The 27,456-nt window shown below is 34.8% G+C and overlaps 1 protein-coding gene across 6 annotated transcripts in view; it reads right to left on the reverse strand.

The window, feature by feature from the left end:
• The window catches only part of Vps13D (vacuolar protein sorting 13D), a 571,041-nt gene that overhangs the window by 268,398 nt on the left and 275,187 nt on the right, over nt 1-27,456 (reverse strand). For all 6 annotated transcript variants that reach the window (XM_081740126.1, XM_081740128.1, XM_081740131.1 and 3 more), the window contains exons 29-30: nt 25,352-25,526; nt 22,460-22,721 (exon numbers count right to left, since the gene is read on the reverse strand). In XM_081740126.1, the coding sequence (XP_081596252.1) occupies nt 22,460-22,721; nt 25,352-25,526 (437 nt within the window). The remainder of the gene's footprint in view (nt 1-22,459; nt 22,722-25,351; nt 25,527-27,456) is intronic.

Below are 27,456 nucleotides of genomic sequence, written 5' to 3' on the forward strand. Positions count from 1 at the left end.
AATTCGACTTGATCCTAAACGGATTATTCAGAAGTCGAAGTCGGAAGATGTTCCCCATTTTCGCAAAACACTCTTGGTCGATTACAATATGCCTCACTTGTGAGGGGACAACTCCATGCCGTAAGCGTCGGTAGACCACCGTTAAGCAACTAGCGACATGTCCCCAAAAATTGGCGGTCCCGCAGCGACGATCGGCGCTGGTCCCACTTCCGTTTTGAAGATTATACCACCAGCGGCAGAGAAGCGACGGAACGCCAACGAACCACAAAATTATTCCCCTAAAATACGTTAAATTGCCTATATGCGTAATTTGTTTTCATTAAGGAGAGTCTAAAACATTTTTAAAAATGTAAAAAAAGTGCCCTGAGCTGGGCGCGAACCACCAACCTTAGGGTTACTAGTTGCGTGTATTTCCGAATTCGCCACGGAGGCGATTATGAGCACACACCTTGTAAAGTGATAAATCGTTGACGTCTATTTAATATTTCTAACCAGAGTGCTTCTTTGACCGTGTATATTTGTTTGGAATCAGACCAAATGCACTCGCCATGTAATTTTGTAACAAAATGGCAAACGTCTACTTACTTTTTTCATAGTTTTTCCATATTCACTTGCTAGTGATCGGCGACAGTTGCCATCTAAATTCATACAATTATACGCACTCATCTCAAGATTTTTCATTTCATGATGTAAAGGCAGGAGTTACTCTGATGATGTAAAGGCAGGGGACAATACTTGACCCCCGGAGCTCAAGTATTGTCCTTATAATAGAAATTCGTCAGGGAAAAATAATTTATAATAATAACCGCATGCACATGACTGGCGATAGTTCCTGTTGGTCCCTTTGCAATTCTTCGTGGCAAATTAAAGGAGCGCGGATCAAAATGAAGTACTCGCTGTTACGCGGTGGTAGCTTCAATACCCCCCGATTCTAGATATCTGCTTCGACTCGAAGAATCCCTGCCACTAGTGGCATACTAGCGACAATTCTTTGACGCATGGCTATATATCGACGATCGCCATTTACCGGCAAGTGAGCCACCAGGTGTTGGCGACGTTTACGGCATGGGGAAGCTAATAAACAAACAAATCAATAAATAAATCTAAAGCCTTATAAAAAAAGTTTTCCCAAAATTTACATCTAGCAAAATCATTTGTTGGTATTCCAGAACTGTAAATTCACCTTTATTCATAATTTACTTCTATCGTACTTTTGATATGAGAATGATATGTCTGAAATTGTAACACAGGTCATTAATACTTTTTTTTTTTTTTTTTTTTAAGTCAGATTTAGCAGTTTTACTTAACAGTCAATTTGGATCTGTGATTTCAGAGTTTTAGAGATTTCCTTACATATTTCATTTCTACAACAGTTTGCAACTGACACCATTAACATATCTCTTTCGATATTTCCATAGGTAATGGCTTGGTCACTCCCAGTATATTTCAAACAATAAACTACGGTGTCTTACTCCATTAATCCGAAATACATTTAATATCCAACAACTCTGTGCATTTTCCCTTAAATTTGCAAACTTTCTACTACGTTAAAACTGAGCAGTTTCTATTTTCTTCCTGTTTTGCTAAAACAAAAGTGTTCTTTAGACAACCAAGAAATGATGACTCTATACTACACTATGTTGCATAGGGCATTTTATGTAGCATATCATTTGAAACTTGGACACTTTCTTCGTATATTGAAAGCAACAGGGATTAAGACCTTCTACATTTACATGAGAAGTCAACAAATTCTTTTTAATTCGTGGAATTGTGCCAGTGCACTAGGTCCAGAGAGTTTTTAATTTCAGATGATGACGATGATGATGGTGATTATTATTATTATTATTATTATTATTATTATTATTATTATTATTATTATTATTATTATTATTATTGACTCAAGTTTTCCTGGATATTAAGCAATATTTCACAAAAAGCTGGTATTTTTAAACAATGTGTTCGATATCAAGTTTTCATAAAGTAGTCTCTCTCTCCTATAAATAATTTCAGAGGGGCCGCTTTGGCTCAGTGTTAAAGTGTTCACCTTTGGTGCATGGGATCCTTGGTTCGATCCCAGCTCGCACCGAATGAATGTTGTGATGGACAAACACCATGTGCATGGGTTTTCTTGGGGTTCTCCCGTTTTCTTCCACTTTCTTCATTCCACCATTTCATTCATTTCTCATCATCACCGTCTCCTTTAGCCTAGCCGGTATAACCGTGGGTCGTAAAACTTAAAGATTTGATTTCAAATAATTCCAACCCAAACAGTTGCAGGAAGAATGTCATTTCGAATAAAACAAACTACTCTATAAAATTTTGAGTATTATTATTTTTTATATATACAATTCTAGCGCACCTTATTGCTAAATCGAAGGGTTAGAAGACTAAATTCACTCTCTTATTATTATAGATTCATTTCAATTGAAGCAGTTAAAATAATTGGGAAAAATTAGAAAGCCATACCCTATATTCCAGTGTGCCACAACCGGATAACACGGCACACTGGCGTGCCCAGCAAAATGAACAGTGTGACGCAAACTTTTAACTATTATTTACAAGAATATTTGTCGACTTTATTTTATTTATTATTATCAACGATTCTTCCACGGATCAGCTGTCTGTACACAGTTAAACAAACAAGTATCACATTGAGGGAATGAATGTAATTTTTACTTTAATAGTAATAGAAAGGTATATTTTCTTGTATTTTCTACCGGGAATAACTGCATCCGGTCTAGAAAACTAGAACTAACAAGAAAGGAACCCGATGTGCCAACCACACACCACCCTATAGTCGTGAGTGCCACAAGTCCTTTTCTACGTCTTGGCACCCTAAGATTGTTGCCTTCAAAGACAGAGAGAGAGAAATAACTTAAGTCCATTGCACTTCCATGCTTAAATAAATAAATTATGTAAATAACTGTTTCGTTTTCTGTTTATTATTATTATTATTATTATTAATTTCTTAGGAAGTTGACTGCCATATGTATGCACACGGTTCTCCCGTGCAGCGCCTCGTGTATGATTTTCCATACAAAAACTATATATTCCAAGTTTTTTGTGTTCGTGTTATAGGTGTGTTTGTAATTAGATGCATATGGCGTAAAAGTCAAAATTTAATGTCTATGCTACGTATATGCAAAACTATAGACAAAGAAATTTATGAACAAAGACATTTATGGCTCTAAAACAGAGGGCAAAAATAACGAATTACTGGCGGATTGTTGCTCATAGTGTACAGGTGATAACGGTTAACAGTGTTAAATTTAAACAAATACGGTTTTAATTAAGCACGAATTTAACTTACGGTGTACAGTGAGGAAGGCTCAGGAGTTCGCTAGGATCGTTACAGTATCGAACCCCGTGAAATGCACTGCAAATCTGCCTGCAAGCCCCCGTAATGTTCAACAGTTATTGTGTATTAATGCTCATTTCAATGCAAACCTATATAGGCCTACGCACTTCAATACTCAACCAAGGTGCAGACTATTCATGAGTTGCAGCATTAAACTCTCTCACCCACTGTATTCTCCTAACATGTCTCCCAGCGATTACAACATTTTTTGGTATCTCAATCACTTCCTAGTAGGATAGCTTTACCTAGAGACCACTGATTAACCTGGTATTGGATGTTTCACTTTCTTACCTTTGGAGTTGACAGTCATCGGTTGGACATTTCACACGCAAATATCTAATATTAACAATGTTTCTCCTATAACTTCGTAATATCGTATTATTTCTTTGTATTATTCATTAGCTTGGTTAGGCTTGTTTAAAGACTTTCTCTTTGCACCTGCTTATTACCTATACCTTAACGTTGGATAAAAATACACTAGCTCTCACCGGGAATCTAATTCAGAACCAATGCACTTGAACCATTTGGCCACAACGAGGCACATTTAAAAACAAGTTTCGCTTTTGTTAGGAAAATTGTGATTTAAAAATATATTTAACAATGGGTACGGATGAAACGCATTGAACTTTCTCGCTCGAATTTCTTAAACTGACTCGTGTTAGGCTGCAGCTATTACTGAAACATGTATTTGGGAAATGTGAATAAAATATTGTGTTTTGGAAAACTTTGTTCGAAGCAAGTTACGTCCAAAAGTAAAGTACCAATTGGTCATATTTCTATTAGAAATAACTTATGTCATATATTAGAATTATTAAGGAAATAACTGTATGTGAACTATGAGCAAAAGCGTTCTTTCTGAGAAAATCGTCAAAAAAGTCATCCCCAAGAATAAAATATATCTTGTATATCTTTTCAGGACAAACGAGTTATGCTATTTATGAAATACGAACAAAATGCCTGAGTCGCTCTCGACAAAATCGTAGGGTAAAATTTACTCCGAAAAGTAATATACCACTTCTAGTTTTTTAGGATGATGGAATAATACCATATCGTTAGGTTATTTATGTAACATTTATTTATAAAATATAAACAAAATTGCGTCAGGCGTTAATGAGAAAATCGTCGGAGAAGAGTAAACTAAGAGTAAACTATCCCTTCTGAATGTTTACAGGACGAACGAGTTGTGTCATATTGTTAGGTTATTAATGATACATTTATTTATGAAATGTGATTGAAAAATTGTTCGAAAAAACGCATCCCATACAGTAAATTACACCTTATGTATTTTTTCAGAGCAATGATTTATACTACGGTGAAGGGTTATTAATAAAATATATATTTGTAAAAAAAAAAAATAAGCAAAATCCTTACAACTGTTTTTGAGACAATTTCATTATTTTAAATTTTTATCCTTCAGTAAATTACCCTTATTTTCAGGTGTCGGAGGATATAGAATTTGAAACGATAAAGTTTCATAAAAACTTTATATCTAGAATTCGTCCAGATACGTCGAACAACATGACCTCTATTTGAATGCATGTAAAAGCGTGACGAACCGACAGACGAACAGATGGACAAACATCAAAATCACTTTTTCGATATGTGGGGGCGTGAAACTTGAATTCATTTAAATCTCGAATTCGATTTTTATCACTATCACTACAATTTCTTCTTTCGTCGCTCGAACGTAAAAACGAAAAGGAATACAACGACACGAAAGGTAATTCCCAAAATTTAATGATTTACGTTTAATGTGTTGCCATGCTAGAAAAAAAAACTTATGCCTGTTTGTTATATCATTTTAATATTAGTTTTTCACGCTACTATATAATGGCGTGAATTATGGCATAGTAGAATTATGGCATAATTATCGTTCATATTCATGATATCTTCGTGTTCCGCATACATAGATCTGTATAATTTAGTTACATTCAACGAAAGCATTCTTGCACTTGTGGATATGAAAAAAAAAGAAAGACAGAGAAAGTCAATACTCTAAAAAGCAAAAAGCACGGGCACACACACGCATAAACGATAATTTGACATCAGGTCGATGTAACAAGGGGTAAGACTGGAAAGACTGTCAAGGTCACGTATGTTCTTTTTCCTGTTCCTGACACACAAATCCGAAGTGAGTTGTCTACTGTTCAAGAACGGGCAGGGGAAGTGTTAACATACTAGACCAAAAACTGAAAGCAATCGCTGTTTCCAATAGTAGGCCTACACGTATTCTAATACTGAATAAATATGTCGATTAAAGGATACTATCAATAAGTTATTTCCTTATTATACTGTTTCGTTTCTTATTAACATCAAAATTATACACTTCCTATAATGTTTTGTAAATATATATATATATATATATGGGACGGGATGAGATTCGATCTCGTGTCAAAATAATAAAATAACTGCTAGTCCGCCACTCTATCCACCTAACCACGGAGACTACGTTTTGTTTGCTCTCTTTTCTTAACAAATTGTGCTCATAACCATGGTGCGTATCGCTTCGAACCTTAAGATAAGAGTTTTTCTGTTTAATTCTATATTTTCGTACGACATCTTAGTTACAGAAGCTAATTTATATTTGGCAAACCATCTAGACACTAGGTATAAACCAATAAATTCAATATTTTACTCCACTCTCCAGTTCCTTCCTTCGCCTATCGCTCCTCGTTCACTGCCTATTGTCAATTACCCCTCGCTACGTGCTCTGCTACTAAAAATCCCTCGAAAGCATGATTGCCAGTATACACAAAACCGAGCATAATTTTGTTTTTTGCTTATATTTTTATTATTTTATTATATTTTTTTGGAAATATCTGCTTAGATGGATAGCTTTCTCTCATCTCCACATACTAATAACTGAATTTCACTCATAAATGTAGGGAAAATGGAATAAATGCGAAAAATCGTGAGTTACAGTATACGCACATTTTTTTTGGCGCATGTGGGTACCATTTTCGAGCTACGCGTGACGTCACTTCCGGTGCTACGTTGCGGCCGAAATTTTTTTTATTGATATTGCTGGCAACACTGCTGAACTAAAGAAAAAGAAAAACATGTAGCGTATATCAGTTGGCTAGATCTTTACCCGTGATAAATAAACCGGTGGGAGTTTCTCGAGATTGTTGTGTTATTTGTCTTTTATCGTGGTGGAAGTATAGTTGCTGCACTTCATCCGCTTTACGTAGTCGTATTGGACAGCGTGTTGTGAATAGTATATTTTGTTTCTGTGGTTTAAATAAAAAATATAGTCAAGTTGGAACTCAATGGCTACAGCACGGAACCGTAAACTCGGTTGTGTTACAAATCCAAACTGCTTCTGTTACGTGTGTTAAGTTTACACCAAAATCACAGAGGAAACAAATTTCGCAACTGATACGGATAGCATACAAAGCATACTTTGATTGTCCCCTAGGCGATCAAGATAAATCATGGGCACTTCATGTGGGTTGTGTATCATGTGTAGTAACACTAATTGAGTGGATGAAAGGAAAGAAGCGAGCAATGAAGTTCGGAGTGCCCATGATTTGGCGCGAACCAAAGGACCACACAACGGATTGTTACTTTTATCTGACTAGTGTTTCAGGTTATTCCAGTAAAAATAAACATTCTATTGTGTATGCCGACGTGATGTCAGCAATGAAACCGGTACCGCACGGGCCGGATTTGCCAATCCCCTCGGCACCATCAAGCACAGTGACTGAAAGTGAGGATTGTAGCAACAAAAGTGAAAGTGATTCTTTATCAAAATGGAAATTTGAAAATGACCAGTTGCCTCACCTCATTCAGCAACCTGAACTTAATGACTTAGTGCAAGACCTGAATCTGACAAAAAATGAGGCCCAGATACTTGGGTCTAGGCTACAACAGTGGCATCTTTTAGCACCAGGCACGTCTATTTCACTGTACAGGGATCGAGAGAAGGAATCCGCACAGTTCTATCGGATGGAGAATTCAATGTGTGTGTGTACCGATGTGAATGGACTGTTCCATACACTTGGAATTGAACATAACCCAATGCAATGGCGTCTGTTTATTGATGCCTCTAAGTTGAGTTTAAAGCAGTGGCGGCGATTGGACGTTAAAAGTGGGTGGGTGGGGGGCAAAACATGATCTGAATATTTTTATATCAATAGTAGTTTCCCTGGTTGTTTCTAACACTTTGTTTAACGAAAGGTTGTATAACTAATAGGATACTATCTTTTTCAGTTAAAATACCGTATATCATATTTCGTATTTTATTAAGTAAATTTACAAGAAGAACGCGAGTAGGTCGGTAGTAGTCCTTTGTACTCGTAAACAAAGAAGGTGTAAGAAGAGATTTGATTCCTTGCTCATGAACATTTTAAAATTCTGTCTGGAAAATTGTGTAATGAGATTATTTAATAACAAATTTGCAAAACAAATAGATGGAGAGGATAATATTAAACATAGTAATGGATAATGAGGCTTGTTTTGCAAGTTATATTGAAACTGGGGATTAATGAAACAGCTTATATTTTTAATACCACACATGCTATTAAATGTATGTTATTACTTTTAGAAAGACAGTAAATACTACAAGCATATGCTCCAACATTTAAAGAAATACTTCTGCAGCTTCCCGAAACATGTTCGTTGCCATTAGGTGCAGTTTTCACTTTCTTGGAACACATCAAACCACAACAATACTTAGAATCACTCCACGCTCCAGTTGTACAAAATAATCCAAACACCTAGAATTATGTTGAATTCATAAATTTAATTGTATATACACTCGTACAACCCTAAATACACCACTTCACTCGTGTATTACACTGCAAAACAATGGAAAAAGGTAGAAGTTATTTCTTATTACTCTCTTTTTAAACAATATTCTTTATTTTAGAAAGAAGAAAAGACATTTTAGGAACTTTCAGTTTTTGTGCAATTAAAGAATAAATTGTGAAAGACTTCTTTTTCTTTTTTGAAATGTTCTTTTAATCAGTTTCAAAGCGGCTGACTAACATATCAAGCCCTTGTAAGAAGAAATGAAAGTACGCTGGAATTGTTGGGCTCCAATGGGTTAATTTTTGGACCATTTTCCGTGGCAGTTAAAATGCAATTCCTATAGTTTTCTTAACTCCACGGGAAGACAACCAATATGTACTCACGCAACGACAAATATTATATGGCACCATTTTTTCTACGAACCAGTAATACACACAAAACTTTACATTTCCAAATGAAACTATATACATTAATGGGTCACTTCAAGTGGGAGCAACTGCCCCCTTTGCCCCCCTAATCGTCGCCCGTGGTGCTTCTGCATAACGGCAATCAGTGGCCGTCCATACCCATTGCCCACCCAGTAGGCATGAAAGAGTCGTATCAAACTATGGATGAAGTGCTGTCTGCTATAAAATACAAATCTTTTAAAGTGGAAAGTGTGTTGTGATCTTAAAATTGTAGCCATCCTCCAGGGTTTGCAAGGAGGATACACAAAGTATAGTTGTTTTTGTGTTTGTGGATCCGCCGAGACACTGCAAACCACTATGTACAAAGGGTTTGGCCTAAGCGTGAGTAATACACAGTTGGTTAGCAAAATATACATCTTCCACTGATTGATGCTAACCTAATCTTACTTCCCCCACTGCACATTAAACTTCGTTTAATGAGTACATTTGTGAAGGCTCTGGACAAGGAGAGCGTAAATTTCAAGTACTTAAGGGGAAAATTTCCCAACTTAAGTGAAGCAAAGATTGCAGCAGGGATTTTTACCGGCTCTCAAATAAGGAAATTACTTCATGACCCACTTTGAAGTCGCTGCATGGAATGCATTTGCTGCGTTATGTGACGGTTTCCTAGGGAAATACAAGAGTCCTCACTATGTACAGTTGGTCGATGCTCTAGGTTGTCGCATGTCATTGAAGCTACATTTCCTTGATTCTCACTTGGACTTTTTCCCTCCAAACTTGTGTGACTTGAGTGATGAGCACGGAGAGCGATTCCACCAAGAAATTTCCCAAATGGAACGCCGGTACCAAGGCAGATGGGATGCTTCAATGATGGGCGACTACTGTTGGTTTTTGTGTAGGGAGTCCGACACTAAATCACACAAAAGAAGATCATCAAGGGTTTATTTCCAGCAGTAACAAGTAAGTGCCTCGTAAAACTAATTTCTCTAGTGTGTCTTCGCAGTTTCGGTGGAGAAAAGAATAATTTACTACTTTACCAACCCAATACATGATGCGCTGCATATAGTGAGCCTATATAGGATTTGGAAACTGGCCATATTCTGTAACTCAGAAATGTGACGTGATAGAAAATTTCTAAATACACCATTGAATTCAGCGACCCCAAATTAGTAAAGAACAGATACTTTCATTCCAGTTACCAAAAAAAAAAAAAAAAAGTTTCAATTTTTCGCCTAGTGTAGTGGATGTCCACTTGTCCACTTTGCACATCTGCCTCTTGCCACATTCTTTTATCTCTATTTATTGTTCGAGCTTTACAAATTAAATAGTCGGTTAATGGTTGGTATGGCTAGTTGAATATTTTTTTCCGCAAGTTGTTGGTATTGTAATATGACTGAAGTTAGCTGGTAAAGGACAAATAATATTTTATTAATCTTGATAATATTTTGTAAATTTTCATATTTTAAATGGAAATAAAAACTCAATTCCCAATCTGGTGCTGTTAGGTCGTTCACTTGAGTAGAGCAATTAAGGAAGTCTCGTAACAACTCAAAACTGTGTGTGGATAAAAACATTCTTTTTAATACGAAATATAACTTATGTTACGCAGCAATGTGTCAACTAAATAACAAACACTTCCTACTTCGAGTCATAAGGAAATTCTTGAAAATGTAATTGTAAGCGGAAGAAATGACGCTACCAAAAACTAGGAAGAAAAGGTAGGTGGATAAAAAGAGTAGTGAACTCGAGAGAGTTTTGAAGTGACCATCACAGAGGAAGGTTCGACCTTTTAATTCTTCTCTGATCAAAATCTTGGTGAGTACATGCTGGTTACAAATTGATAACACACTTCTATTTTTCGACTTCATCATCAATTTCATTCACATCAAAATCTAACTTCTAATTTAATATGACAGTTATTATTGGTTTTGTCATAAGGCCACAGAATCAGTTTTGGGTAATTATCTGATCTGATATCTCTAGTTTTATTTATGCAATCAAAACTATTTATCTTAACAAATTATTGATCTACCTACAATTAAATGGCTAAATTCGTTAGGAAATTGCATTCTAAACTGCCCCCATGCTAACATGGTTATTATTACATGAGCTATGTGTGGATATAAATTGTGTATGTCGACGTCCGGATTTCGATCCAATAAGTTGGCATACGTTATAGTGGAATAAGCGCCGGATTTGTGGCTAACGCCCTTGTTAGAAACATGTTATTGTAGTGAGTACAAAATAAAATTAATGGCTAACGCCTTTGTACATAAATGGTAGTCAAGTTTTCTGTTTAAATATAGATATCGATCCCGGAGCCACACATATATGAGTAAGGAATCAAATTATGCAGAGAACAGATGGAAAAATTACATGGGATATCAGATTTATTATTATCCAGGATGGTGCTGGTATATATGTTAGAATATGTGCATACCATTTCCTATAGAAAATTATGTAGAAACTTACAACAAAGAAATATTGCATATACATATAGATGTGTTTTGGGTTTATAGTTGAGTTGCTTTTCACATGTCAGGCATTCTTAGATCTTATTACAGTGCATTGTAACAGGAAATGCTTATGTAGACAGTAAGCGTGTACGAAGGTTATCTTGAAACACGAAGTTAGTTCAGTACAGTAATCACGTTCAAAGAATTAAATATTTATTGTTATAAAACTTATGAGCAGACGTGGAGTGAAGTTAAGATCAGACATGGCGACACCTCCATTTCCCTTCCAAGCAAATAATAGACATGATGAAAATGTTAACCAGAGAACTGTCTCTCAATCTAGTTCTCAATCAGAAGCACCCACCCAAAATTCAAGACCTATTGTAAAAGTATATAGCAATGCCATTCTTTTTCCCAAAAATGACCCAAAAGAAATGACTATTCAGCAGTTCTTTTCTGCGTTTGACGACATTATAAAGCTCAACAAATTATCCCCGGAGGAGGCTAAAGATCTAGTAATAACATGCTTTTCAGGAAAAGAAAAAGAAAGATTACGTGTTTTCATAAATAGGGAGCAATTACATACTAAGTCATATGAGACAATTAAGGAAGAAGTAAAAAAGTGTTTCAAAAGACCGAAAGAGAATGTAGATATTTTCGCTAAAATTCAAAATAGAGTTCAAAAGAAAAATGAGTCGGTACAGAATTACATATACGATGTATTAGGATTGATAAATAAAGGAGCACCCACATTAAAGCAAACCCAGATTATTTCTATCTTGACTAACGGATTGAGGCCATACTTTTTAGAAAGAGTAGGTGTACAGCAATTTGATTCATTGGATGAGTTTATTCAAGCCTTGAATAATCTCGAAACAAATAGGTATAGGGTGAAAAATAGGAAGAAACATGAACTTCATGCTAGGCTAAATTCATCAATGAAAAAGGAACTGCGTAAATTGGAAAAATTAGTAAATATATATGTCACCAGATTCTGAAACATCATCAGAATCAAGTGACGCCGAATTATCCGAGTCAGATGAAGATGAAGATAATATAGTTTTTCGGCAAAATAGGCAATCGCGTAATAATATAAAATCTAGTTCGAAGGTTTCGAAATTGGCCAAACAGGACAATAATAAAACTGGAACTAGTGGGTCGGAACGGAATAACAAAGAACAAGACAAAATATCGCAGGCAATAGGGAATGTCCAGAAGCAACTACAACAATTAACGTTGAAAATGGAAAGTTTTGAGGATACACAAAAACAATGTGAGGAAACTAGTGTGCAGATAACACAGGGAAATAATTCTGCCAAACAAAATTTTAACCAGAGCAACAGAGGTTTCCATAGAGGAAATATTCGTGGAAATTTTAGAGGAAATTCGAGAAATTATAGACAAAATAATTATCAGTCACAAAATAGTTTTGGAACAGGTTCATATGGAGGCAGATCAATTAGGGCTAAAAACATAATTTTAGAAATAGAGGTCTACATAATTACTGCCCACAACGATCATTTGTACCCCAGATGTATCAAACTTGGCAATTACCAGTAGTTAATGACCCGAATTTAAGGTCACAGGGAAATTTGTGCGTTCAGCAAATGGTATCAGTACAACAAAGTTTTCCCCAATATTGTACCGTAAGTCAAAAATAAATAAATAAATAAATAAATAAAATAAAATAAAATAAAATAAAATATTAAAGAAAATAAAGATCAAATTAAATTGTATCAATAACTAAAAGTAATTAGGAATTCTCACCACAAATAAAGAGTGAAATTAAACGAATGGTTGCAATCTCTTATTGTCACAATTGACAATATTTTATTAATGAAACAACTGACTTACAACGGTAGTATAGTGGATTTTTTTGTAACAATATAAATTAGTCAACTGTAAATATTCAAGAGTATTGAGTTCATAACCAGATATTGTATGTTATCTTAACTGCATAACATATAACTATAATTTACTCAATGCTATGTCAATTATGACATAAATAAGCTGAATATTCAAGTATTCAAATTTGCCTGTCACTTTCCGAGACCTCCTAATATCATGTTACATGCAAAATAGACAGTTAAAATTCTCTGTAGTCATACTTTACCTTAGTGTATATTTGGCTTGGTTTTGACCATGCAATGATCTCTTTTGCGGTATTTGTAATTTCGTATGGATCTTTCCATTTCGATGCTGGATGCAGGATCCAGAATGCAGAATGCGGAATGATTTTTTCAGTTGCAAACTTGGTCATTTTATATAGACTATTGTCCTTGTTTGCCTTAATTATTTTTCCTTTTTACTTTACCAAAAGCCAATATAAAAATTTACAAAATCTTAGGAAAGTCCTACTTACATTTTCTGACGAAATATTGTTATCTAATGATGTAAAAATAAGTATTTTTGAATTTTAATTTACCTTGAGGTTTGCTTTCGTTTTTTTCGTGATTTTATCCAAATGTTAATTACTATTGAAAAACATTTTATTTGACTACAGGTGATTCTTGACTATTTTGCTTCTGCTTCCAACGATTTCTTGACTACAAATACTATCCTTGTGATTTTTAAAAATAATGTTATGCACGTATTCAACAGTTAAGATATTACAAAAAATTCGTTCCATTTTCACCTACCTAATTGTCATTTTTATGAATAAAAATAATGATTTTTTAAAATTCTTATTCTTCTTAGTTCATGGTTTCATTACAATATATATAGTTCCTACTTATCAAAATACGCAGGCCTCGAACGGAAATGCATCTCAAATGCAAGGTTTAAACTAAGTTCATCTGTGCATGACGATGGTGCATGTTCGGGGAATAACAGTGTACAGCCTAATAACCAAAACCGTCAACAGAAAGATAAGCTAGTTTCATATAACGAATGGTGTAAAAATGTTAGAAAATCGAAGAAGGAATTAATTCAAGTCCCTTTAAATATAGAAATAACTAAGTTTTCTATAGACATAAATTCTAAGACAGTCAATGCCACAGCTGATTCTGCTTCTACCATCAGCATCATACAAAAATCATTGTTGCCTAGCAATGTAAAACTTATTGAAACTCAGACTAAAGTGTTGGATGTATCTCAGAATCCTCTAGTTATAAAATATATGGCAATTGTTAGAGTTTGCATTAATGGAATGACTTTTCACGATAAATTACGTGTTTTGGAGCATTTTAAAAAGAAAATGTTAATAGGAAACGATTTCTTAATATTTCACCAAGCTAACTTGTGTCTAGGAAAGAATTTTTTAACGTTAGCTAGGTTTGGATTACCACCCAAGGATGCAGAAATTGATGTAAACAAGGAGCATAATGTATCGAATTTCGTAATCTTTTTGATTGAGGAAGCTCTTGCACCTAAATTTGTTGTAAAGAAGATATCTATGTTACCAGCGAGATCTAAGGTTATCGTTCCATTAACCTTAAAATAATCTATGTCAAATAAAGAAATTGTTCTTGACCCAAATCAAAAATTACCGGAAAAGTTACGAATTTTAATTCCGAGAGCTCTTGTGTCAGATAAGTCTCCAGTTATTGAAATAATAAACCCATTAGCACATAATGTAGTATTAAATACTAATCTTATAGTGGGCAAGGTAGAAGATGTATATATTCAACCCACAGATGTTATTACAGCATTAGAAGACGACAATTACATAAACCACGAATTTTTGGAAGAAGGTCAAAGGTTATTTGATGCTTCAAAATTGAAAATAGTAGAAAAAGCTAGTCCGGAATATATTATAAAAAAGTATTAGATCTATGTTGGGAATTTGCCGATATTTTCACTTCGAATCCAAATAGATTAGGCCGTGCGAGAGGATATCAATACAGAGTGCAACTAAAGTCAGAGTTACCTACCTCTCGTAAACAATATCAAATACCAAAAGCCTTGCAAGCAGAAGTGCGTGAATAGATGAATACCTTAATTCAGCAAGGTGTGGTGGAAAGGTCTACAGGTAATTCCCATTTTAATTCGCCCGTGTTATTTTGAAGAAAAAAAAACGGGAAAACTGAGAAAAATAGCTGATATGCGATTGTTGAATTCAAAAGTGGTCCATCATTCTCTGGCATTACCACCTATTCATGATATAATTTCCTCTATGGCTGGACATGTTTGGTATGTAAATTTGGACGTCTCATCGGCATATTTTAATATAGAATTAATACCAGATTCTCATTCATATTTTGCCTTTGCTCTACCGTCACTTGGGACTTTTCAGTATTGTGTCACTCCTCAAGGATTTGTAAATAGTAGAGCTGCGTACAATAGATTCATGTCTATGGTGTTGGCTAACCTCCATCCAGAAAACATAGCCTGTTATGTGGATGACCTATATGTATTTTCGAACTCACAGGAACGAATTATTGAAATTTTAAGAGATTTATTTAAGCGTCTTAGAAAACCAGGACTTAGAATTTCAGTAGAAAAATATCTACTTTTATTTCAAGAAATTTTAACGCTTGGACACAAAGTGTCGCGTTATGGCTACCAGATTTCAGATCGTTTGTTAAAAGCAACTGAAACTTATCCTGTCCCGAAATCGACGAAGAACGTTAGATCGTTTCTCGGTTTGTGCAATTTTGTAAGGAAATTTTTACCTTACGCCGAAGTAGTACAAAATTTACAAAAATTATTAAAGAAAGGCGTGAAATTTAGTTGGGATTCTACTCACCAACAGGTGTTTGAGACATTAAAGAAGAAACTTTTGGAAGTACCAATGCTTGCTCCTTACCGGCCAGTCAAACCTCTGTGTTTATGAACAGATGCATCCAAAACCGGAATTTCTGCAATGTGTACGCAGTGTACAGATGAAAAGTTACAAGATTGGACTGCCATTGGTTATTATTTGAGGCTTTTGATACCAGCAGAGCAACGTCTCTCCACAATAGAACAGGAATTGTTAGCTGTATTAGCTGCAACGAAGGCACTTAAATATTATTTAATAGGGAGGCATTTTTATTTGAAAACAGACAACCGAGCACTAATCTACCTCAAGACAGTAACAAATCTGCCGCCCAAACTGCTTTGTTCGAGTTCAATTTTGTCGGAGTACGGTTTTACCCCTGTTCATGTCCACAGTGAAAATAATCCTGTAGACTTGATGAGTCGCATTTCTGTTATTCCCCCGCAACCGGGAGACTTGTTATTAGAAGATTTAGACCAGGAGAGATGTTTAGTAAATTTCCAGGCACCCGAAAACATTGGAAAAATGCAAAAGACGGACCCTTATTTTGGACCCATATACAGATGCTTACAGGAAAATAAGCAAGAAGAAGACTACAGACTGGAACGGCAAGCTACAGCATTTCAATTAATTGATGGAAAGTTATATCATGCATATATATATTTGGAAATATTACGAAGCATTTACTGTGTTACATTTAAAATGAGAGATGAAATTTTCAACATGTTGCACGCTCATCCGTTAGCTGCGGCGCACGCAGGCCAGAATCGTACATATCAATTGGCGCTGCAAAAAGTGTATTTTCCACACATGCGTAATTATTTTCGTCAGAAAATTAAGCAATGTGTCTCTTGTCAAGTAAATAAAAGAGGAAACCAAGTAGCTACTATTAAACCTCAAATACTTCCGAAGGCGACCCCATTTTCAGTAGTCTCAATTGACCAATATGGTCCTTTCCCAACATCTTCTACATATCGTCACAAGTATATTTTAATTATGTGTGATGTCTGTTCAAGATATGTCATAGCTGAAAGCATACCGGATTTAACGGGAAACACTATTGCGACTGCAATTTATATCAAACTCATCTTAAAATATGAAGTACCATCACCTTTAATTTTAGATCGTCTTCCTGCTCATAAAAATAAGATCATGTAAGAGTTAGCGAAATTGTTGGGAATAGAATTGAAATTTATTTCAGTTAATTCACATTATTCTCTCAATTTGGCTGAGAAAACAAGCGACACAATTCAAAGAGTGTTGCGTCACTACATCAAATCAACTGGAAATAATTGGGACATCATGTTACCACAAATTGTGTTTGGATTAAATAATTGGAAGAATCAAACAACTAAATATTCAACTTTCTTTCTGCTCCATGGTTTTGAATCAAAGATTGTTTTTGATTTTCAATTTAATACTCCAATTCAAGAGGAAGAAAATGTCGAACGGATGGAAACGAAGAGACTCGCGAGAGATGATGCCTATCAAAATATGTATAAAAGTTACCTTAAGCAGTTGGAAAAATACGAAGACCTCCAAGCGCAAACACAGTATCACCCTGAACAAAAAGTGCTCATTCAAAACGTGACAAGACATAAAGAAATACCAGCTGCCTTTGATTTCCGTTATGACAAGCAAGGTGTGATATTATCACGGTTGCCCAGCTAGAACAAATATCTTGTTTCTTTTAAAAATGCAAAAGGAGATGATGTCCAAGACGAGATAGAAATACGTCGATTAAAGCCACTGCAATCTTCAACAGCAAATGAAAATGCGAACAAAGGACAAGAAGAGACAAACGTCATCCGTGGAAATATGTAACCAGTAAAACACTGCATAATTGTGCAAGAAGGAGTTTATATTTAAATTATTAAAAAAACTTAAATATCATAATTAGTGAATTTCATGAAAAAAAAATTAGAATACTTTTCATTTCATCCCTTTTTTCCTTTTGTAAATATGGTTTAAGTTAGGTTATATGTTGGTGTGGCTTACTTGTGCTAAATAGTATTCAGTGTGTGTGAGCGAGTATAAGGCGCTCTCCTAAAACTCAACGAAACCTTAAGTTGAAAGCTGCTAAATCGAACTGCAGAAATGTAGTTCAAACTTTCATTTTTCGAACACTGAATAGATTTACTACTCTTGTAACATTGTGTTGTCTCTTTTATCTATCTTTGGGGTAGATTAGGGAGTTATTTGAATCGGAATTCCCTCATATCCCTCCCAAATAAAGATTTCCATTAGAGATATTAGTTAAAATTTGATATACATATTAAATTCTCTCCACAAGTGTAAATGGTCATCTAATTAAAAGGATACACGGGAAACCAATCTATAGCAGTGTTAATGTCAATCATGAAAATGCTTCATTTTTCGTGTACGAACATTTTGAGTCCATAACAATAGTCGATCAAAGTCTTGACTCACGACGTACTTTAAATTTAACTCATAAAATTCTAATGCCTAACATCACTCCTCCATTTTCTCCTCATATATATACTTTTTCAAATAAGTTGGAAACTTTAGCGCAGCAAATAGAAAATATAACTGTAAATGCCTACACTCCATATTTACAAATTTCTAATGGCCCAATGCCATTGCTATTAATAATATCTATTACAAGTGTTGTAATGTCGCCTCTCATCATCATATTTTTATCTATAAAGTTATTTAAAATTAATAGGAAGTTGTCGAATATAAATATGAAATTACATTCACATAATGAAGAATCTTTAAATGATTTTAAGCACGTGCAAAAAAATAATGTACGAAATGTTTCTTTATACGAAAAAAATATTATTGTAATATAATGATATAGACTTAGCTTATTTTACTGAAGTAATCAAATAATAGTCATAACATGATTTGCAAAGCAAATCCAAAGACAGACTATTATTGTTTTTTTTGAAAGGAAAATTCCAGTCTTAAAAATCAAATTCTTGCAAAGCGAGACGAAGACATCAAACTGGACAATAAAAAAAAAGCACACAAAAAGGTATTCGCAAAGCGAATTTTTGGAAATGTGTATGCGCATATGAAACAAATATAAGCTGTGTCTTATGTGATTATAAATCTATTTATTAAACTCCCATACTAAAATTATATAGTATTTTCTTCTATTTCTCCTTTCTAGGTAAGTAATCAACATGAACATCGCCATATTTTATATAATTATATTGGCTGTTATTTCTACCTTGATTTTCCTTACGGTAGCCATTTTTATTTATTTTCAATGCAAAAAATCTTTAGAAAATGTAATTCAACAGCCACAGCAGAAAATTAGTTTTATTCAAACCCCATCTTTACCTCAACTAGACCCTTTATATGAGGATATCTACTATGAAAATGAGGAAAATCAAAACATACCTAATTTTTATTCAGATAATATTTCTCTGCGCATTCATGGTTTAAATTACATAGTTACTTATTCCAACTATACTTCGAATATTTCTCCTTAACTCGAATTTGTGTCGTGTCAATCAAACCAGCTAATATGTACTCTAAATACCCAAGAGTTTTGTAATTATAAATCACCAACTATTGACTCTAAAGAATATATTCAAGGGCTATGTCGACTATACCTATATGCTAATAAATAATCATCTCTACAATCAAGACGATATTAATGACTTAATTTCACCAACATGCTTTCCATGGACACTTAAATTTCGCCAAGTGCCAGCGGAAGAGGACACATCTGGATTCCTGCCATATCAACTGGAAACACGATTAACCAGGAAATACTCGTCTGAACACCCCTTCCTCTATGTAAATTTACCCGCAAGTTTATATGTGAAAGTGAATATTTGTGAAATAATATCGTATTAATAGTGAAAATTGTTTAAATGCATATTTATGTTTTAGTGCATATTTAATATTTTTTTAGTGAAAAAAGGTGAAAATGAATCCACAAATAGTTGTGGTGATGGATATAATTATGATTATCTTCATGTTACTTATATATATTTACCATTTTTCAGTTTAGTGCAGCTGTGAATGTTAGTGCAAATTCACATAATACGAAATTACTGCTTTTTAAAAAAAACGAGCGATTTTTTAAAATTTGTATAACGATATCAGACATACGTACCAATATAACAGCATATAAATCTTGAAACACATATAATTCACTCCATCACAAAACACAAACAATTTAAATCTGACCTATATTTCTGTTTTGCTGTGTGAGATATTCTTTGCCTGTAACATTGCAAGGACGTATGCATAGTCTTGTGACCGTAATACTGACCTTGTAATATGCAAACGCAATCATAACGACTTCATTTTTATTTTAATACCACCCGAATCGATTTTCGAAAAAAGTTTAAATTCGGCCCACCCTAATATATATATATATATATCACTCCTTGAAATTGCAACTTTCTCACTTTACTTCAAAAATAACTTAATGTGGTGATTTTTCAAGGGGCTATCATACTGTTGAAAATCACCCGAAACAAAAAATATTTTCTTGTGGCCCTATGGCCATGCACATTTTCAATACATGTATGTTTACAAACAAAAATTCAATGTGACCATATTACGCATTTGACCATCATATGTGTGATTTGAAATAAAATGGACCTAAAGTTTAACTTAACCCATCTCCAAAATCAAAGGACATCCGATCATTTACACCTCTTTATATATACCATATTTTAAAACTACGATCTATATAGCGTTGGACTAAAAAGTTTTAGCTAGCTATAGTCCTCTTACTTTATGTATAATTGTTCAGTAACATAAAATGTATAGGTAGCTGACGTATTTTGAATAGCTTCCTCTAAATTTGGTACTTTTGATCTACTTCTTTTTAGTTTCTTAGTTTAGACTTCGAAAAATGCATCCTTGTGTATACCTCTCTAAATATACAAATATGCACTTAAACATTTAAATGTTGAAGCAAAATTATTACCATTCAGTTTATCTTACAGGGTTCCTACTGATCTCGAGAAATCTACTTCCCTGACTTCTCTCTGAATTTTCCTGGCCTTTGGCAGGAAATTCCCTGACTTTTATGACAGGTATCAGATGATGTTGACATAAATAAGAAATAAATAGCAGTCAATATTTATATACCAGAACATTTACTCTATAGAGACAAATAGTAATCAATTGCTCATACGTACGTACATTTCACTTACCTCTTATAAAAATCTGAGCAACGTCCCATATAATGGTTGACTAAGCTGAAATTTGTGCACAATTAATGTTAGAAAAAATATATTTTATAAGATTTCCTTGATTTCCAGTCTTTTTTCCTGATCTTCCCTGACCTGTACCATTTTCCCTGACTTCCCTGACCAGTAGGAATCCTGTCTTAAGCAGTGGCGGAGGCTCCTTTCTCACCAATCCAACTTCTGCTGCTCGCGTCAACCCAGCCCTTTTCTTAACAAATTCCATTTCTGCTAGTATCCCTCCTGAGATCTTGTCTATTCCCCCTCTTACATACATTATATTCAGCTATCTAACCTTCCTACCCTACTAGTCGTTAAATGCGCGGACGACAGTTTACTTTGCCACCAACCACATTATATTCACAGTGGCTGATCTTCACACTCTGCTCAAACATTTCGAGCACTTGTCTTCAATATGAAGGAAAAAATAAATGTCACTGAAACAACCATTGTGCAATAAAGTGACGCCAACATTTAGATGTCATCTTCCGCTTTCAAGATGAAGACACTGGTAGGATCTGTGGAAAATATCTTGGTGTAAAATTAGACCAGGAATCTTACTTCAAGACCATATTCGGTCCACCGCCCTCAAAGCCAATAAATGTCTTTATTCCTTACTATTATTCTTCTTCAGTCTCATCCTTACACAGAAGCCAACTGTGCCTTGATATTGCCATAGAACACATTCTTCTATACGCATACCCTGCATCTATTACCAATAACACAAACCCGCGCTGAATGAATTCTTTCCGACCAATCATGTGACACCAGAATCACTCAACTTCACGAGGTCCTAAACCTCACTTACCTATATGACAATCCACAACTACTCACAGCAGCCTTCTGGCAGCGGCTTCGAAAATAGAACCCCACACAGTAAGCAGCATTGGCACAGTCCGTTCCATCCTCAACGTTCATGCGATGCCTGAACCACTCTAGTTCTACAAACCACTGTGATTCACATAGGACAACAGCCCCCCCCCCCCCTAGTGGAATAGAGAAAGTTGGTCTTGCTATTACAGGAACAATAGTATAACGAATAGTGAAGGTGAATCATGATATCGACATTTGTGCTTCAAATAACACTACAACTTCCTCGCCATTGCAATGAAGGAAGAACCAAAAGTGACTGTGTTACCATCGAAAAAACTACAGTAGGACGAATAGTAAACAAGAAATTATCTACAAATTCCTGACACTATTTTAACGGAATGTTTATTCATTTCTCAAGCGACAGTGGCAGTTGACTCCTCACGAGTTTGATCGCTTTCCAAAGTTTGGAATCCAAACGTAGTATCAACACACAGGATGCAAGAAAAGGCAAAGCATAGAGTGAGTACAAGATTTCGCTTTTAGCGAAAACGGAATATGAATTAACGAAAGAACATAATCGAGTAATATTAAATAAAAAATTATATATATATTCCATTACCTGCAAGTGAAAAAATGAGGATTTCTAATTCAGACCACTACAACTTGATGACTGACAAATTGTACATAAAAAGAAGTGAAACCTTAATTGATTAATTAAGAAAGTCTTAAGGAAAACTATTAGAATTACGTTCTTATTTATATATATATAAAAACATAATTCTATTCTCGCTTACTTGAAAATATGAAAATCCAGTGCCTCGTTTCCTGACGTTATAAACCTCTCCTTGTAGAGCTGCCCATGAGGGGTTAAATCAAGTAGAGACATGCTTCCAAGCTTTCCATTTATGGTATAATTCCCTTTCTTTGATGAAATTTGTGTCGAAAAATGAGAAACATTTGCTCGGGCAAGTTCATAGTCTGGATTATTAAGAACAAGCGTGAAAGATTTTACTTGGATTTCAACTTCTGAGTTCGTAATTTCAGAAACAGTACTCGCTGAAATGAAATATTTCATACAGTAAGAACGTTAAATAATGTACAACAATATTCACAAGTATATCACAAAGAAAATGCAATAGAAGAAAAAAATTACACGATACACTTACAGGGTATCGATACGATACGTGAGCTATTTTCGTTGCTAAAATGAAATTAAAAGATGTGAGTACCGTTCTACATCGTGGCACTACGGTAGACTTCCACAGCATGAAATTCAATACAAAATCAAAAATCGTACATCTATAACTTCCGGTCGCAATCAAGAATAAGGTCAGTGATGGAAACTGTTCTTCGGATGCTGAATCAGGGATTTCGAATCCAGGTCAAAAATAGTTTCTAGTTTTCCATTACAATTGTAACTCTATAGGAATAATCAAATTGAAAACGGAAGATATGCTAAATTTTACTGCTATTGGTTTCAGTAGAACTACTCAGACGAAATGTATTCTTGGGGTTATGAATCCATAAAATAATAATAATAATAATGATAATGAATTTAAAAGAAAAACTTTGTCTCCTCGTATTACGGTTGACGTTTTATGTAATACGTTTATGACGTACTTTTTGTCATAAATGATGTACTTATGCTTAGCTAATGAAGTTTGAATGATTTTATAACATGCTGTGCTTATAATTTTTTAACACTAACTTTGAAAATGAGATAAATTTATTCTTTCCTTTCGGTCCAGATTAGAAAAAAAATTGAAGTCCTAAACAAATTTTCCATATGTTGGCAAAGGAAACAGGACATATTAAGACACCAACTGTATTGTACTGCAGATATTAGATCTCTGCAGTAAACACACATCTGAAATTTATCATGTTTCTTTCAAATATGCAAATCAAGAACTCTCCATTACAATTGTAACTCTATAGAAATTATCACATTGAAAACGGAAGATATACTAAATTTTACTGCTTCTGGTTTCAGTAGAACTATTTAGATGAAATCTATTCCTGGGATTATGAATCCATAAAATAATAAATAAATAAATAAATAAATAAATAAAACACTTTGTCGCCTTGTATTACGGCTGTCGCTTTGTAGGAATCAATATTGGAACCGGAAGTTGTAGTTGATTTCTATGATTTCGGATGCAACAGAAGATTAAAGTTGCGGATGAAACCTATTATTACGTTACTGATTCCATATCTAAAACCTGCCACTCGCTACATATATAAGGTTTTTCACTATGGCATTGAATGTTGAAATAGAAAATCGTAGTTCCACTGCTTCCGGTTTACAGAAAAGAATAAAGATCAACATGAAATTTATACTCATGGGACGCGAAATCCGTTTCAAAAAGCAAGTGTCCTTAATACTTCTCGCTACCTTTTACCGTTTTCTCATAAGGAGATTATGCAGAAGCACGAAATAGTATTAGTTTTCAAATGTTTGGGATTTGAAAGAAGGTTGAAAGATCGAGATAAAATTTCGACTGCATACACATCAAAAATCTGTTTTCGCTTTCTCTTACCAGTTTTTTTCTCATGAAGATCAATTCTGAATCCGAAGTGTTAGTGGATTTCTACTACTTCCGTTATTACCGGAGAGCACAGATGGAATCTATTTTTGAAACGCAAAATGGATTACAAAAAATTGCTTCTGCACTTTATGTATTTTGACCCTAATATATTTATTCTGGTCATCCTAATATAGATCTAAGTACAACTTTAAATAACCTAGTAAATTCTGTAGAATCAAAGAAGTTTCTGTAATCTGTGGAATCATTCTCACTAATGTCTGTTGGAATTACAGGCTGCTTTGAGCCCACACCTTTTGAATCTAAATTTTATGTAAAATTAAGATATGGGTGTAAAGGAGCGCCACCTAAACAAATAGGTCATTTTACAAAAAGCATTGAGCAGCACCTGTGACACTTGTTAGATCTCGTGGATGGTGTGTGAAAAAGTCCGTAAGTCATCGCAGAAATATTACGAAGTTCGTAAACAATACGGCGTCAATCTTTATGCAACAACTGATTGCTTCTAGTAACAGTTTTCGAAGTTATGATCTTTTGGTTTATTTTAATGTCCTATGTTTATGCTCCGAGATTACGCGAGAGACAGTGATGATGATAATGAACGAAATGATGGAATGAAAAAAAGTGAGAAGAAACTGGAGAACCCGCAGGAAATTCCCATACACGTTATTTGTCCACAACAAAGCCTACATGGTGCGAGCTGGGATCGAACGAGGGACCCAACGCAAAACAAAAGAGTACCCGTGACTCGTCGAAGTCTCCGTTATTATTGTTGTATACACTCATGTGAACATCGGCATGTTCTGAAACGGGAATGACACGAAAACATTTATATACGACTTAGAAAGTGTTTACCAAGCATTTGCTATTTCAACAACAATGTTTCATAGCATTTTACAGTTCCCAGAAAAATCTGATGTTCGCTACAAGCAAGTGTAACAAGCGATAATAAAACGCTGTTAACTCCCCTAATATTAAGTCAATTCGCACATCAACTCATAAGATAAAATCGCCACTTGCTTTTAGCGCTATATTACAGTTCGTTGACAAATGGTGAACATGAATACTGTTCCGAACAATTCTGACACCAGTAGCAATTTTGTGGATTAATGGAATATATTATTTCTCGAAGTGCTTGCTTACCTAATTCTGCAGCAGGTTTTCCTGATATTGATGGCATTTGTGATTGATCTATTTTCGTGTCACCGTTTGAAATATCGTCGGAACCTACTCCAAAGAAGTCCAAAACCACCACCCACGATTCAACATTGACTATTATGTCTAAACAATTAAAATTCACGTCAACGAATTTTTGTACCTAGAAAGGAAGAAAAATATATAAGAGAAGGAAATTTTATAGACTATGTTAAAACAAGTACTAAGCAATGAGTAAACTATACTACATACACACTTTGCTTTACGTACAACAACCTTTTAAATTCCATAAAAAATTAATAAAGTACCAGAACCTTAACGCCGCAAATACTATTTCCAGAATTTTAAATTTTCTTCTACACCCTTGGTTATAATGAATGTATATTACTAAAACCGTTCATAGAATAAGTGTCCAACGATAATACATTTTATGACGCAGAAAATATCAGCACGATGCTATATTCGAGGCATATATTCAGAAAAAGCAGACCTATCAAATTATTCCTACAAAAAAAGGAAGAAAAAAGTGCAGGAGGCGATACAGAAACATTAAAACAGACAATTAAGTTCCTATGCGAAAGTACGGGCGCCGGACGCGTTAAAGATATCAAGAAATTACGAAATGACACTTCATCGTTGGAAATGGTAGACGAGAAGCAAACAGTGAAGCTACTCCAAGTAACCTCCATTGAATTAGTCAATGTGTCGGTAGAACCCCATCGTTTACTGAACGTCTCTCACGGTGTGATATGTTGGGACCTCCTAAAATGCCACCAAGGAAGACATTAAACCGGAGCAGGTTGTCCAACATGTTGTAGAGGCAGCTCGCCCTAAAAGTAAGAAATCAGGTAAAGTCGTTGCTACTTAGTCACTGATTCTTACTTTCAATTTGAGTACATTTCCGTACTACGTGAAGGTTGGTCATTATAGAGTTAAGGTCCGTCCCTATATTCCCGGTCCCTTGCACTGTTTCAAATGTAAATACTTCGGGCACACTAGCACGTCGCGCAATACGAGTGCTGCTTTTTGTGCGAATTGTGGCCAGGGTAGTCATGATGCGGAACCCTGTACAGCAACCAAGCCCTTTTGAATCAACTGTAAAGGCGAGCATTCTGCTTGGTCTTGGAACTGTCCAGTTTTTCAACGTGAGAAACGTATCCGCGAGCTAATAGTTGTTTTATTTATTATTAGTTTATTATTTTGTTCTATTTATTTATTTATTTATTTAGTTTTTCTTCTTCTCCATGTTTTGATTTTGTTTATATATTTTAAAAGACTCGGACACCACACAACACAAACACTGGACGCACACAACAGCAGGCCGGGACGAATGCAAGTCCACCCCAGATAGAGGAAGACGTAAACGGACCAGCCCCTTTCTAAGACTCCCACCAACTATCCGCGAGTCTTGTACCGGTATTCAAGGTGGAGAGGGTATGTGAGAGGATGCGGATGAAGGGTGATTCATGCACGAAAAAATGAAGCCGCCCTCTCCGCTCCATACCCTCCCCGTCCGCTACACGAACGGGACACTTTCGGTCTAAATAGAGGGTTAATGCAACGAATGGGACCTATTCCTGGGACGCTGAATCGACTGCAGAAAATTGCTTTTTGATATATTTTACATATCTCCGTAACGATCGACTAAATATATGGACTGCCGAACTAAAACTCGACTCCTACAATCGAAATTTAAAAATCAATAACAGTATGACTCCTAACACAAAAAGAAATAAAAATTCATTCAAATGCAAATAAATAAATAAATAAAATAATAAAAATGTATCACACAAATACCAAGGACAGAAATTAAAATACGTGTAACAGTAAGACGGATAAAAAAAAAGTTATAAAAAATCGAGAATCTTAACCAATTTAATACAATGAATAAATCTCTCAATATAGGCACTAAAATTAGAATTATACCTCAGAAAAAGACTACAATCGTTCGGCAGTTAGAAACGTTCTCAGTCTTGAATATCAGGTCTTAGTAGTCAGGACATCTGACAAGAATGTACCGAATACTTAACAAAATAATACATTCATCTCAATACAGAAGGTTAAGCCCAATCACTAAATAGGAATATGTCAGA

This window comes from Thermobia domestica, chromosome 15, assembly GCF_964235325.1.
Source record: "Thermobia domestica chromosome 15, izTheDome1.hap1.1, whole genome shotgun sequence".
In the NCBI taxonomy this organism is placed as follows: domain Eukaryota; kingdom Metazoa; phylum Arthropoda; class Insecta; order Zygentoma; family Lepismatidae; genus Thermobia; species Thermobia domestica.